This window comes from Pararge aegeria, chromosome 5 (genome assembly GCF_905163445.1).
Source record: "Pararge aegeria chromosome 5, ilParAegt1.1, whole genome shotgun sequence".
In the NCBI taxonomy this organism is placed as follows: domain Eukaryota; kingdom Metazoa; phylum Arthropoda; class Insecta; order Lepidoptera; family Nymphalidae; genus Pararge; species Pararge aegeria.
This window is the reverse complement of record NC_053184.1, coordinates 14,631,376-14,647,042: the sequence shown is the minus strand read 5'-3', so window position 1 is coordinate 14,647,042 and position 15,667 is coordinate 14,631,376. Positions and strand designations below refer to the sequence as shown.

General features: G+C 33.8%; 2 protein-coding genes across 4 annotated transcripts in view; both read right to left on the bottom strand.

Annotated features, from left to right (window-relative positions):
* LOC120623694 (transcriptional adapter 1-like) lies at positions 1-5,332 on the bottom strand. The gene is made up of 4 exons (XM_039889868.1): positions 4,682-5,332; positions 3,592-3,755; positions 2,272-2,472; positions 1-1,702 (listed from the first exon to the last, which is right to left on the bottom strand). Exons 1-4 carry the CDS (start codon positions 5,075-5,077, stop codon positions 1,552-1,554), a joined length of 912 nt encoding a protein of 303 aa, XP_039745802.1. The 5' UTR covers positions 5,078-5,332; the 3' UTR covers positions 1-1,551.
* Positions 5,333-6,232: 900 nt separating this feature from the next.
* LOC120623692 (cytochrome P450 4d2-like) overlaps positions 6,233-15,667 on the bottom strand; it is a 32,157-nt gene continuing 22,722 nt past the window's right edge. For all 3 annotated transcript variants that reach the window (XM_039889866.1, XM_039889865.1, XM_039889864.1), the window contains exons 3-11: positions 14,980-15,070; positions 12,470-12,655; positions 11,771-11,840; positions 11,488-11,684; positions 10,763-10,872; positions 9,603-9,736; positions 8,926-9,026; positions 7,563-7,751; positions 6,233-6,989 (exon numbers count right to left, since the gene is read on the bottom strand). In XM_039889866.1, the coding sequence (XP_039745800.1) occupies positions 6,823-6,989; positions 7,563-7,751; positions 8,926-9,026; positions 9,603-9,736; positions 10,763-10,872; positions 11,488-11,684; positions 11,771-11,840; positions 12,470-12,655; positions 14,980-15,070 (1,245 nt within the window). In that variant the 3' untranslated portion in view covers positions 6,233-6,822. The remainder of the gene's footprint in view (positions 6,990-7,562; positions 7,752-8,925; positions 9,027-9,602; positions 9,737-10,762; positions 10,873-11,487; positions 11,685-11,770; positions 11,841-12,469; positions 12,656-14,979; positions 15,071-15,667) is intronic.

The window sequence follows — 15,667 nt, the reverse complement described above, 5'->3', positions numbered from 1 at the left end:
GTTGTCAAAAGCCCAAGCTAAAGACTTGTATGCAAATTTGAGCTTTAACACCGGTACAAATAAGATCCATTTTATTCTGATGTTCAAATATTTTGATACTCCTTGATTGCGATCGAACCAATCGTGTAGGCTACTGTTCCCAATTTAATCAAGAGCTTGATGCTCGTGTTTCAACGACGACGTCTAAATAGCTTTATAATAAATTAATTATTTAATATGACTGCCACACAAATATACGATTCATAGAAAATATCAATGTTCCTTACTTTAAGATTATAATGAGTATAGAAGACTGTAATTTTTGTTATATAGTTCTATTCTATTTTTGTTTCATAGGAAAAAAATAAACGAATAAATCAAATTTAATAGAAGTTTCATTCTAACTTAGTTATTTAAAATATAATATCGTACACTTAAGATACAAGTCCAGTTCAACAAACGATTCAAGTTTTCTTAAACATTTTCAAAATTGATAGGAAATGAATATTTTAGTATAGCTTTTCTTTCCATTATCGGTCACGCATTAATCTGTATTGAACCAAACATCAATCCTAATAAGTAATATAAGAAAAAAAATCTTCGAAGCTTTATGGTAACCTTAATATAATTTATTTATGTTTTACTACCTACTGGTACAACTTTAAAAGATCATATTTCGAAAACCTGACTATGAGATTTTGCCTCTATTCATACATGTTTTATACGCGAGCGTGGAAACTATAATGGAAAAAGAAAACAAAATGGCGGTGTGGAAATACCTCATAATAAAGAGTTATTTTTTTACATATTGTTAGTACGGAACCTAATGGAAGTACATAATTTATGGATAACTATAAAACAAATGAAATATGACATAAAACATTATTAAAGACTTGATATTATATTGGATGGTATCTAAACGGCATACAATACTTTAGAAATAGATACATCAGACTTTAGTAGTTTTTTGATACCTGTTAAAAATAACATTCAATCTTATCCAACCCTTTCAAGACAAAAAAAAAATGTTTAATTTGTATAATCGGAAACGGCTACGGATATTATCATAGCAAAGTTACTAATAAGTAGAGGTCGGATACTCTGATGCAAAATGATCCCAGAAAAAATATTGTGGGACTAAATTTTTTTAAATCAGAATGCTGTTATACAGCATAGTAACCCCGTGTAGTACGAAACGGTGATAGCCTAGTGGGTAATGCTGCAGCTTTCTTTTCGAGGAGACCAAGTTCGAGCCCTGGGACGCACCACTGACTTTTCGGATTTATGTGCGTTTCAATTTTAGCAATTTTAGCAAAGGAAAACATCGTGTGGAAACCTGCATGTCTGAGAGTTCTCCATAATGTTCTCAGCAGCGTGTCAAGTCTACCAATTCACGCTTGGCCAGCGTTGTAAACTACAGCCTAAACCCTTCCCTGTATTGGGTACCGGCCCAATGATGATGATGACAGTAACCCCTATCCAGCCAGACTTCTGTAAAATTTAGAGTTAAGACCTTTGAGTTTAGAGTGACGCTGCTCTCAATATCCAGACCAGAGCCTTTTACTCTGCAATCTAATAGCTAGGATGGTTCAACATAACAGCTAGTCTTTCCATATTAACTGCATACACCGAATGACAAGCTATCACATTCTTGTGAGTCAGCAACGTGTTGTAGAACTCTTCGATTGTCAATTTATCATCATTTGGTTCTGTGATTGGCCCACTGAAAATAATTAATATATTTTTATTTATTGATTTATTTATTACTACTTTTTTACATGTAAATGTAACTTAGCATGCCAGTTATTAAGTAAAAATAATTAAGTAACAACTGCAATTCATATATTAACTAGCTGTTGTTCACATTTATTACGGCTTCTTCACAAATCCTGTGGGAACTATTTGTTTTACTGAGATAAAAAATAACCTATATTATTCTCCATACTTTCAACTAACTATATGCCATAATCTAGTTGATTGGTTGCTTAGTTATTTTGCAAAAGAAGGTTAAACAAACAGACATACTAACACATTTAAAAAATTAGTAAGGATTTGGAAAGTAACCACATAATAATGCTGATCCAACATTGACAAATCTAAAAGTCGATCGATCATGTCAATTTAGTTTAGAGATTTATCTGAACAGAATTGGCACCAATGCTTTATTTTAATAATTTGTAAAGCCTTGCCAATTAGCCTTTTTTGGCACCATAGCAAATTATGTGGTCATAAAATATAACAAGACATTATAACATGTTGTTATATTATTATGAAAAGAAAATATTATCATACCTGCATGCTATTTCAAATGCAGCAGATTGTTCAACTTCATCAATAGTCGGTGGACATCGAGGACCCAGGGCATCAACACTGTCATCTGAGTGTACCCTACCCTCACTCTGTGGGTCATAGAGCAAACTACTGTTTCTCAGCCACATGTTTGGCATATCTCCACCAAGGTCATACATAAATCGCTTATTCCTCAACTTGTACCTGTAATCAATAATAAATTGCATATTATATGAAAAGGTATTATTTTCTATGGGTGCTATTATTAATATTTGCCAAAAATAATATACTAAAGACTCTATAAACCAGTTTCATCATATTATCTAGAAATAATTAATTTAAATACTTGTGTAAAGTTGTATGGTTTAGTTAACTTTTTTTTATTGCATTCACAACTATGTACAAATTAGTTTTTGCATTAATTGCTGTAATCAATTACATAATAACTTTGTGATCTTGTGCTCAAATGAGTTATTGAAATATTACAAAGCCCGAGCCCAAGGCAATATTAAAAGCAGACAATTGGAATGAATGAAACTTATATCTTTAAACAAGCAATTCTTGTTACATAAATATAGTTGTAATCTCGGAATCGGCTCCAACTTTCATGAAATTTAGTATACAGGGGGTTTCGGGGGCGATAAATCGATCTAGCTAGGATTCATTTTTAGAAAATGTCATTTTATTCGTGTTTTCCGGTAACAACCGATTTGGTGCAGACGAAGTTGCACGGGTCAGCTAATATACTTTTATTGTACACAACACCAAAAGCAAAAAAAACAAATGGCGGCCTTATCGCTACATAGCGATTTCTTCCAGGCAACCAAAGAAAACGATGTAGAAGCATGGCAGGTGGGGAAAATAAGTAAATATCATCATCACAACAACCCATTACTGACCCACTACATAGCACGGGTTTCGTCCTAAAATAAGAAGTGGTTAAGGCCAAACTGGAACTCTATTACTAAAAAAAATTATATGTGAGTATGAGTCACTTAAAATTAAGAGTAAGGTAGGATATGTATGTATGTATTTATCTTCTAGGCTAGCACACTCCACGTCAGACTGCATCATCACTAAACATCAAGTGGTAGTGCAGCCATCTTCTAGTCTACTAAAGGAAAAAAAATCCATATCCATCCAGTAATCTAATAAAGTAATCTAATAAAGTAAACTACCAGTTTATGTGTATTGTTGTGGTGTCATAGTAACCCTCATCACAAAGGTATTTCCTTACCAGTAAGTGGTGTGAAAATGTGGCTGATTAGTCAACAAATAGTGGTACTACTGATATGGTGACTATATTGTAAAATTGGTTTTTACCCTTTTCTCTGTGATATAACAGCAGCTATAATGTTCTTGAGGAAGTTTTGTACAGCAACAACTATAATGTCTGCAGCATCATCTTCAGCTCCTTCTAGTCCAAGCTCCCATGCTGCAAGCATGAATCGTCCTACAACCAAGGCATGGTCGGGGAGGAAGATTTCCTGTAATGTTTAAAAGTCACAAGATGTCAAAGTCAAAGTCAAATATTTCTTTATTCAAATAGGCACATAGATGGCACTTCTGAAGCGTACATTACATATAAAATATGACATAGGAGTGAGTTGATGGCGATAAATAAATTTGTCAACCTAAAACTAAAGCTACGAGGGCTCCAAACGCGCCCTGGTCTAAGAAGCCCACAACAAACTTAGCCGGTTGTTATTTTTTTTGTTATCACCATCTCACATTGTCCTTTAAAAACTATTAAAGAAGCAACCTGGTTAGAGGAATAATTTACACCCAACCATTTTTATCGTTGACGTAGTCCTTTATACTATAATAGGACTTTTCTATAAGCTTACGTTTAATACAAACTTTGAACGTTTTCAGAGACATCTCCAATAAATCAACCAATAATTCATTGTAAAATTGTATACAACTTCCTTTAAATGAATTACTTATTTTATGTAGTCTAGTATATTGCACTGCAAGTTTATTTTTGCTTCTAATGTTCAAATTATTGCAGTCACATTATGTGATGACTATACAAAAATATATAATTTAAGAGTAATTATATATTTTTGTATAATCATCACATAATGTATGTTACATTATGTGATGATTGTGTGACACTTAATATTTGATTGATTCTATCTAATCATATATGAATAACCATCTGTTACTATTTATTGAAATAAGTCCTAAGTGGCAAGTCTTGTTGGATACCTTGTGACTTACGTGAGCTGACACTTGGATTTTTACTTCCTGCATTTTCATCAAAATGTACTAATAATTAGAATTATCATGTTTCATTTTTTTTTAATTAACTATACAGTAAAACGTAATTATAAAATTGTTTGCATAGTAAAAAAGTTAGAAAAAATAGAGACAATTGGTTCTTAATGATATTATGGTCAACTGAACTTACTTGTGCAGCATATTTGACACCATCGCTGCCAGCACCAGGTGGTGAATGAGGCGGCAAATATTCCAATAAATCTGCTGGCTCAAAGTTAGATTTCTCGGACGTCCGAGAGTTTCTTTTATGTCGTCTACTGTTTCGACTGTGAGAAATAGCCTTATCATGGGCAATGGTAATTGACGTTTCGGCCAATCCTTCGACTTTGTTCAATAATGCAAGTAAAAACTCATTATGATACCGAACTTGGTCGGGACTCAGCAAAGCACGAGCTTCAGTATCAAATTCTTCCTTCGTGAGTTTCATTCGAAACCATTGCTTCATGTGGTTGAAATATTTTGTTGATTTGTCGCCTAAAACTTCGTTGAGCTTCCGCCTTGATATGTTTAGTGCATCGGAAGACATTATGCACTTATTTCACGGTTTTTTTTTAAATATTATTGTACTAATAAATTCTAAATGGTAAACATTACTAAATACTCAAAGACAGCGAGTAACGAAATAACGAAATGTATTTACTGGTCTGTGAACGAAATGTTGCAGAATGTAGAGTGTAGATAATAGCACTACCACAGAATAATAATACAACATTCAGAACTAAATAGAATCCAACATTCAAACTTTTAACTCCAACACTGCTCAATAGTTGGCGTTAATAGTTAATACAAATGAGATACCAAGATACAAACAAACTTATGATGAATACTCGATAGTCTATACTTTTATTTACGATACTTCTGGCTTTACACAGATTAGCTAATGTCAGGTTAGTCTATGCATATACACAAAATGTGATTCATATAATAATTCTTTATTTTTTATTTTTTTGTAACATACTTTATCCACTTTCCACTTTTTTATCAGCTTCGTAAGCTCAGGTTGCCTTTAAAAGATCACTTTTAGTTATTCGCCGCCTTTGTACCCTAGCACTAAGTACTATTACTGTTCTTGTATTTTTCCTATTGTGTTGTGTTGCAATAAAATTTTTCTTTTCTATTCTATTCTTTCATTATTTTTAGTTTTTGCTGTTGGGATGTTTATGATGTGAGATTTAAGTTATAAGTAATATATTTTGTAGATTATTTTGTCTTAATCGTATCCCTAATGTTAGTCGATTACGAGTTAGCATCGATGTAAAATTTTTTTAGAGGGTTCTTTTAAACGTACTGAAGCCAAAACTTTATTATTTTTTTTATTATTTTCATTTCTGTCTGTCTGGCTGTCTGTCTGTCTGTTTGTCTGTATGTATGCCGGCTACTAAATATTCATCAGCTGCTTACATTTTCGGTGATATTTCCCTGGAGGGGCTGCCAAGACAGTTATATTATAATACTTTTCTTACCTCTCCTTATGTTAAACACGTTTGGTGCTAAACGAAAAAAAAAGAGTGAAGTTGTGAAGCTTACAATTTTATATTTAAGTATTCAAAAATATATCTATCATTGTTATCTATACATATCATAGGAGTCAACTGTAAATAAACATGGGTAATATTATTATTATATTATACATGATTTATAAATATATATTTAATTTTATAGTTATACATTTTTTAATTTATTATCTATTCAACATTAATTCAAGTTAGGTATTTAAGTTGGCTCTTCGAAATAAAATAATTAAGTATGCATAATTATCATTAAACCTTTAAAATTATAAAACTATCACCAAAATCACAATTGATTGGAACTCAATTTTATGTACCTACTTACCACCTACCTACCTAGTGTATAAAATTCATAAATTATATTATGTATATCTATTTAATTCTTTGGTCTCGCCTTATCCAGCAATTCGGGGTCGGCTTTCCCAATCATATTATTGTGACAACATGTATTTCGTATTCATAATATAATGAGCGTCTCATCTACCTCATGTTCTGTAGCTACTCGGCAGCTACTACCAATAGTAATTGGAGCTTCGTCGTCCTTTTGTTTGAGGTCTTCCTATTCTCCTTTTCATCGTAGCCTTCGAAAGCCTTTACAAACATTTTAGGGTGGATAGTGCTTTTCTGCATGTGCACGCCATTGTGACCATTGTTTATTATTATAATGTTATTATGTTCTATTTAACTAAGCTAATTACTTAGTCGTTAACAACTTGTAGGTGCATTTTTGCATTACGCAGAATTTCATGGTAACAATTTTATATTAGCAAGTTTTATTTCTAGGTTTCAATTTAATATTAACCCCAACTTCACTCCTCAAAATAAGTTCAGCGCACAGCCCTGGTTCTTCCACGTCTACGGGCAGCACTGTGAAGTTTTTTATGACACTCGCCACGGTTATTTTTAATTCCATCATTGCGAATTTTTGTCCTGAAAATATATAATGAAAGCATAAGCATTCTAATTTTAATCTCTTTCTTTGCAGTTAGGCATGGCTGTCGAGATAACCATGTCCAAAAAAAATTTAAACATAGCAACGAACATTCTGTATGTTTGTTGCAGATTCTTGCCAAGTTCAACTATTTTTTTCTTATTTCGCGGAACATTACCCTGCTTTCTGAGTCCAAGGACGTGGGTTTGATTCCCACAACTGGAAAATGTTTTTGTGATGAACATGGATGTTTTTCAATATCTGGGTGTTTATCTGTATATTTTATGTAAGTATTTATGTATATTATTTCTCATAACACAAGCTACGCGTACTTTAGGGCTAGATGACGAGTGTATGGTCGTAGTATATTTAGTATTTGTTTATTTATTTACATAACTCATAATTGGAGACGGACAAAGTCCATTTTTATCCAAGAGGATATTCTCTTGCGTTGAAGTTTCGCTGTGAAGAACCAAATAAAGATTTAATAGTCTTTGATGTGTGAACCTAATAGTAATACTTAGTTATCAATTTAAAAAATGAAACTGAGTTTGGACGCAAGGGTATTTTACCAATACAGTTCCGGGGTCCAGCACTAAAAGCGAGCCAACTGAAAGCATTCTTTGCCGAGTTCGCTGACGCCGTGTCGTGTCTCTCTGGTCGAAACTCCAAAGGATTGTCGTAGAGCTCAGGATTACGATGCATCTCCATTATATTCACTAACACCGAAGTACCCTTCCTTAATTTTAGCCCAGCTATCTCTGAAAACAAATATAAGGTTTTTTTAATAATTCGTCTTTCGTGACGACCGATTTTATAATATTTATACTAGGATTTTGTTTCCACAGAGTTTCTGTTTTCCCGTTCCCTGTGGTTATCAGTTATCTATATATATAAAAGGCAAAGGTGACTGACTGACTGACTGATCTATTAACGTACAGCTCTAACCACTTGACGGATCGGGCTAAAATTTTGCACACAGATAGTTATTACAATGTAAGAATCCGCTATGATTTTTGAAAATTCTAAACCTAAAGAGGGTTAAATGGGGGATAAAAGTTTGAATAAAATCCGTCATTTAGCAATTCATTTTTCAAGTTAATTCCATGAATCTTTGATTTAAGAGTTTCGACAAAAATAAAGAAATACTTACTTGTTTCACTAAGTTTAAAAATTCCAAGTCCAAAGGTATGAAATAGGGGACGAAAATATAAATGAAAGTTTCTGATATTTTAAGTAATTTACGTTCATAATTTTCTATTAGCAGCAAGAATAAGTATAATTATAGTGATTATCTATACCTGCAAGTGGTAGCTGGTAAGTGCCTTGAAACGTGTTATAAGCGAGAATAAGCTAATATGAGAAGTCTAATTAACTATCTTAGTTGCCGTTAATTATTATTGATAGTGCATTGTAAGATAATTAGTTATGTATTTGCATCCATAATTACGTTTTTCTATAGTCTACGATAATCTGTATTTACCACAAAGAATAAAAACCTAGTCAAGGTTCTTATTTCAAAATAACAACTCTCGATTTTTGAACTTGTTCGATACCTGCGATACTTATATGAAGGTTGCCGACATTTTATCAAGGCGTAGAGTAAATTATATATTCTATATAGTTTGTAGTTATAGAAATAAAAAGTAAAAAAAAAATTTTAAGAAAAACTCAGTACGATAAATCTTTGGAATCCGGAACCCTAAACTAGGAAATCCTGTATCTTAGGGGTCAGTGACTTAATTGAATCATTATAATATAGTTTCTCTTCTTTTTTTAAAACTATCCTTACCTACTCACCGAGTCGCTTTGAATCACGATCCTTTCGCTTGCAATAGTCTATTTGGGATTAATAAAATAAGGACTTTTAGGTAGGAACGACTAAGTAGGTGAGTTCCTACCTCGCAAGTTAAAAAAAAGGAACAAGTACCTTACCAGTATCTTTAACCATTAGCCTTTCTATGAGCGGCACTGACGGATACATTCGTAGACTCTCTTTGATAACTAGCTCCAAATATTTCATCTCTTTGAGATCTCTGTAAGAATAGGTATTGAATGTCGCTAGGCAATACATTATAAAAATTGTAAAGAAATACATCTTACAAGTGTCTGCCTGCCTTCTGAGTCCAAGGCTGTGGGTTCGATTCCCACAACTATATTTTAAGTATTTATGTTGTGTGTGTATTATGCATAAAAATATTCATCAATCATCTTAGTACCCATAACACAAGCTACACTTACTTTGCGGCTAGGAGCACTTTAATTTACTTATTAATTCGACGAAGAAGTTCGCGGTTATACTTATGTTTTCTCCATGCGGCAAATCTTGCACACGTTATTTTACGCATAAAAAATACTCTACCAAAAGTTCCACATTCGTAACTAAATTTTTTTTTTATTGTATGTAACTCTAAAAGGGGTGGGTAGGTATATATTGATTAAATATGTTATCGGGTACTTATAATTAAAAAACCTACAAGTTTCGGAGGGCTTACTCGTTTTGACTTTGTCACTAATTGACATAAAAAAGGGACAAAACTTGCGTTCAGGCTATCCGACACTTAGAAGAAGATGGCGAAACCAGCCATAAAAATACTACTTATTAAACTCACACATAGCTTGGATCCCTATCCAAATTTTGGCCAAGTATTCTTCTTTGTTCCTCAAGAATTTTCTCTTGCATCTCAGGATGTTTTGCCAGACAATACAAAGTGAATGAGATACCGGACGTCGTAGTATCATGACCCTGAAAAATAATTATGATAAAATATTTAAGTCGGAGTATGGCCTCTCGTAGTAGTAGTGGTGTGTGCTCAGTTACCCTAGACTTCACTTCGGCCGATTTAGAATCCCAGCACGCACCTTTAACTTTTCCAAGTTATGTGCGTTTAAAGAACTTTAAATATCACTTGCTTCAACGGTGAAAGAAAACATCGCGAGGAATCCTGCATGACTGAGAGTTCTCCATAATGTTCTCAAAGGTGTTTGGAGTCCACCAATCCGCACTGGGCCAGCGTAGACTGGACTACGGCCTTGACATCTTCTCATTGTGGGAGGTGACCCTTGCTTTGTAGTGGGCCTGTGATGGGTTGATATGGTGATGATGATGACCTCTCGTTCCGAATGATAAGAATCTTTTCTTTGAAATAAAGGATGGTATTAGCCCTAGTAGTCTTGATGCCAAGATTTGAGAGATATTGAACAGAATGGACAATATGTCTGTTTAGACCTATATTATTATTTTTATGGTGTCATCTTTATAGACGTATAAGTTTTTAAAATATATCATCATCCTTTACCAGCCGACTATACGGCCGCTATCATCGCTGACTTTAAAGCCATACAACCAAAAATATATAATTTTACTTAATTTTATATCACCTTGTGTCACTACTGAAAATCAGCGTTCAGTATTACGTGGCAGATACCTACTGCAACACAGAACTGAGAAGGTCACCATTGACCACATGGACGCGACGTACAATTTTATTGTTTTCATCAAGACACAAGATGGCGTGTCAGGCAAGATCCATTTACTTATTACCTACTCTCTATTCCTATTTGTATGTTGTTTCAAGAATTGTGGGCATTAAAACCCTAATTATTATGCTAGTAACCTAGGCGAAGCGGTGGCCTAGAATCATGTTTATAAAGGTAGAGAGTCAGAGTCATGAGATGAGATGAGATGTTTATAAAGTTAGAGCGTCAGAGTTGAACAGCATAAGATTAAATTAAAGATTAAAGAAGTAGGTAGGCGTCATGATTGGCTTACCTCAAACATAAACGTGTCAACCTCTTCTCTTACGTGTTGGTCATCGATTTTTTTTCCGTCGATCGTTGATAATAAGAGCAAATCCAAAAAGTCGTGCTTATTTTTAATACCTAAAATAAAATAAGAGTTAACCTAAACTTTCGGATTAGTCACCTATATAGATTTCAAGCAGTTAGTTCGATTTGGAAGCGTTTGTGGTATTGTATTTTGCGGTATAGTGTTAATAGGTATCAAGGCAGTAGCCATGTTTGGTGAATAAACTAGAGTTTTTGAAGGTTAAGTAGCGTTTTACAGATATGTACGTTTGATGTATGTTTCAAAGAGGGTACTTTGCCGAGGACCTGTTTGGTGAAGTGTGTGTGAGTGAAATTATAAATTACACCGTATACATTCTCCTTTTTTTTTTTAGCGGAGTATAGCAAGTTTAGCTTCATTTACATAATATATCATGGAATTCCGCAAAGAAACGCCCGCTTCTATACAATAGGTCATACTTGATTTGAAATCAAGTGAGAATAGGCATCTTTTTCGCTATCATATATTTCATATATTTTATCAGTCAAGAGCGCTCTTATCTTAGGCTGCATAACTTATAATCAAGTATTATTGTAGCCAAGCGCTAGCCTAAATATTTAAATACCAACGAATAGTAGTCCCCAATTAAAAATAGGAATCAGGATATCTTGTTTACGTGTATTTGTCATAAGTTCTCAAATTTGGTATACCATTATCACTCTGTTCATTGACTCCAGATTTGTTTACATTTTTTAATTCCTCTCGTCGCATTTTTATCACTTTCTGCGTCTGAGAGTGCAGAACACCCAAGGCTTCATCTTGAGCTTTTTTATGTCGAAGTAACCTGAAAATTGTTTCCTCTCCTGCGAAGGGATTTCTCATTCTCAACGATACAATCTTGGCGACACTAAAATATCAGAGATAAGTAAAAATACGTATGCTACACCGCTTAAATGCTTTGAAAAAATAGAAGATAAAAGAAACAGTACTCACGTTTCAATTGCTTTTACATATTCGGATTCACTGTTGGTTTGAGCTTCAATAGATACCCCCATTATTGACTCTGTAAAGATTTTTGTATGTACCTTACATTTAGGTTTAAAATTAACACTAGTTCGAAATCTCAGTAACAAGTATTACAATTTTAACTCAAGTATGCTCGTACCTCTTATATCATAGGCAGAACTAGTATTTGCTTAGTATAAAGGCTGAAATTTTCTCCTTGAATGTTAACGCAATAGCAAATTCAAAACTCCAGAATCGTGGTATGGATGGCTTATTTTTTTTTATTAATGTTCTATACTTAAGTACTAATGGTACCCATCACAAAAACACGTACAAAACAAACAAAAAACATATAAAATTATACCTAAAAATGGCTGGCAAAGAAAAATGAAAAAGAAAAGAGGTTGGGGGGACCTTCGAGCATTCCGATTTCGCACGAGCTACAGAGAAGTATTTATGAGAGTTGAGATTATACAGCCAGGAAAAACAAAGCTTTAAAGTGAAATAATAGTATTTAATGAATGCCAGATAGTTTTGGTGGCGCATAACTCTCTAGCTTTGTAAAATAATTGGCATTATTTTATTTTATTGGTTATACTTCTATTAGAAAATTTTAATTGTTATATTTTCAGTAGGAAGTGGGGGCTATATATAAGCGATATTTTATAATATTTATATTAAACTAACCTGTAACATTATCTAAAGCAGTCAGCGCAATGATTGGGAACGCGTCAAAGGCTCTTCCATCGGCGTAATTTTGCAGTTTCTTTATTAATATCTTCTCGTTTTTGAGAAAAACGGGTAAAAAATTTTGCAAAACATTAAAATGAAATGCCGGTGTCAAGAATTTCCGAGTGGTCCTCCATCTAAAACCTAAAGGCGGAAAGGTAAAAGATACTTTAAATATTAAAAACTAGCCTATGTTACTCTCCGTCATTCCAACTAACTCTGGGCCGAAAAATTGCCCTTAATTGATTGATTGCTTAGTTAGGGTGTTAACGAAAGGGAAACAAACAAACGAACAGGCAACCATTGACAGCAACTACGGCTTTGTGTGACGGTAACAAGCTACCGGTGTCCGGGTCCGGTGTCGGCAACATAAGGTGTCTGCGCAGTGTTAGTGTTTAATTGTTCATATGTAAGGTACCTACTCTTATTACATGATACTTAAGATGAACATATAAACACTGTATAAATGAAAACCTAAATATTACTTCACACGCTTTACAGGCCTCTAAAGGCACTTTTTTTACTTTCTCTGAGACTTATCTGTGAAACTGAAACGCTAATCTTTTATAAAGGTACGCGTCGGGTAGCGTAGAAACTATGCGTGTGTCGGTCTTGTATCTTCAATTTGTTTGTCATAAAAATGTTTTGAATTAGTTTATATGTATAAAGGTTGATTCCTTATGTAATATTCCTATGCACCCTTAAACATAAATATATTATTATGCGCGACATAATTATAATTATGATGATTGATGAAAGTTATTTTGAATTAGCACTAGCACTTGATTTCGTCCACGTTTTTTTTAATCCCGCTGGAACCATTAGGTATCAGGGATAAAATGTATCATGGTAACCATCCCCAAGATGCCAGCTACAATCTACATATATGGTAAATTTCATCAAGTATGGTTCAGCAGAACGCACGTAACAAATAAACAGACACACTTTCACATTAATTATAATATGAGTAGGTATGGATTTGTGATGAAGGAAAAATATAAATATACGATATCAGTTTTCTCCAGCTATTAGTTAGGTTTATGGATTTTAGTTTAAATTTTCCTCGTATTGATAACAGGGGCAGAAGCTATCAACATTAGTGACCCGAGCGTTTACTAAATAAGTTTGATTGATTAAATCGTTTTCTTGCTGTAAGGAGACACAAAAATAACTATACAAACCACAACAAAGTTATAATAACCATGGTAACAAACAAACAAACAATCAGACAACCTTCTGCATTTAAAGTATAATTTAGTATAAAAAAATGTTCAATTGTATGATTTTAAAATATTCAAAGGCTACCTTCTAAACAAGACACCATACAAGCGCTAGCATGTTTGACTACATACAGATAACGAAGCCCTGAGGTCGATTGCCGGATAAGGCCAAAAAATATTCGGTTGAGGTTTCATCATCATCATCATATCAACCCATTACCGGCCCACTATAGGGCACGGGTCCCACAATGAGAAGGGGTTAAGTCCGTATTGATAGGTTGACTTTTAGTTGGTGAGTTTATTTGTTACAAAATTCCAGTACCAGTTCAGAGCTAGGAAATTGCAATCTGCTGTAACCGTATCTCTAGCACTATAATCCGTTAATTAAAATTGGTACCTATATGATAAAGCCCGCCAGTCTATATTGTAGTGGGTTTAAAGCTCCTCGTTTTCTTAACCTTATTCATTTACGCACGGAGCATCATAAATTATACGTACAAACCATATAATTTATAAGTAGGTACGTCGTGGATAACAAAATAAAAATATTGCTCTTTTGGAATTTCCCTTTCTTCCGATATATATATTTGATATGTGTGGACCATAAAAAAAGGGTGTGTACTATGTACACGCGTTAGTAGTTATACTTCGTAACAAGATAAATATCTTTTCAAAAATTTTATCTCTGTGATATTCTGTTTGTAGAAAAAACGTCACTAACAAAAGAAAAAAGGTATTTGATACATTGAAAGTTTTATTATAACGCGTTATCTAGTTAAAAAGAGTTTTTCTAAATATCACAAAAAAAATATTCCTACATAATTAAAGTCCAAGGTCGTGGGTTCGATTCCTACAACTGGAAAATGTTTGTGTGATGAACATGAATGTTTTGCAGTGCTAGGTGTTTATCTGTATATTATAAATATTTATGTGTATTATATTCATAAAAAAATATTCATCAGCTATCTTAGTACCCATAAAACAAGCTACGCTTACTTTGGGACTAGATGGCGTTGTGTGTATTGTCGTAGTATATATATTTATTTCTTTATAATTAAATCACGGGAATGAGCCCGCTGACTTTGACAATTGAAAGTGTACTCTGTCAAACCTTATAACTAACTTCAAGGTGTCTGTTTTTTGCGACGGTGTGCGCGCGCATCGTAAAAATTTACTCTCATCATTTTTCCATAACGCGCCAAAAGAAGTATAACTTCAAAAATAAAAAGTATACCTAAGCCTTATTACCTGTAGATGTCAGGAGCCCGTCCCCAAGCCATGGCCGAAGGAAAGAATACGATCGGCCTTTTGTGATCAACTCGCTGTGAGATACTAAGGGCTGCGAAAGAAAACATAATTAGCAATGGCAATAACGTCGGACAATGCCTAAGTAAGTAACGCCTAATCATGGAAGATTCCTAGGCATACATTTATCTTTCATCAATCGATTTTCACTACGCAACTTATAAAACCTAACCTAACCTTGTCTATGGTTTTTGCCACAAGGTGAGGTATTTTGTGTTTGTATTTTCATAATTTTCAATTTTCGTATGGATTTAAGATTTATTAATTGAGTCTTATTAAAAACTTGACTTCACTTTCGGGGGGCCTAGTACCAATCCCAGCACGGACCTCTAACTTTTTAAAGTTGTTTCCTTTTATTTTAAGTAAATAAAATAATACTTGGTTCGAAGGTCAGGAAAAGGAAGGTAAAGGAAGGGAATGAAAACATTGTAAGGAAACCTGCACGCTGACAGTTCTCTATAATGTATTCAAAGGTGTCTGGAGTGCACCAATCCACCTGGGCCAGCGTGGTGGGCTACGGCCTTAACCCCCTTTTCATTGTGGGAGGTGACCCGTGCCCTGTAGTGGACTGGTAATGCAGAATACTAATTTTTTTTTTAATTATGCAATTAACAGTGCCAATGGCAGTGCC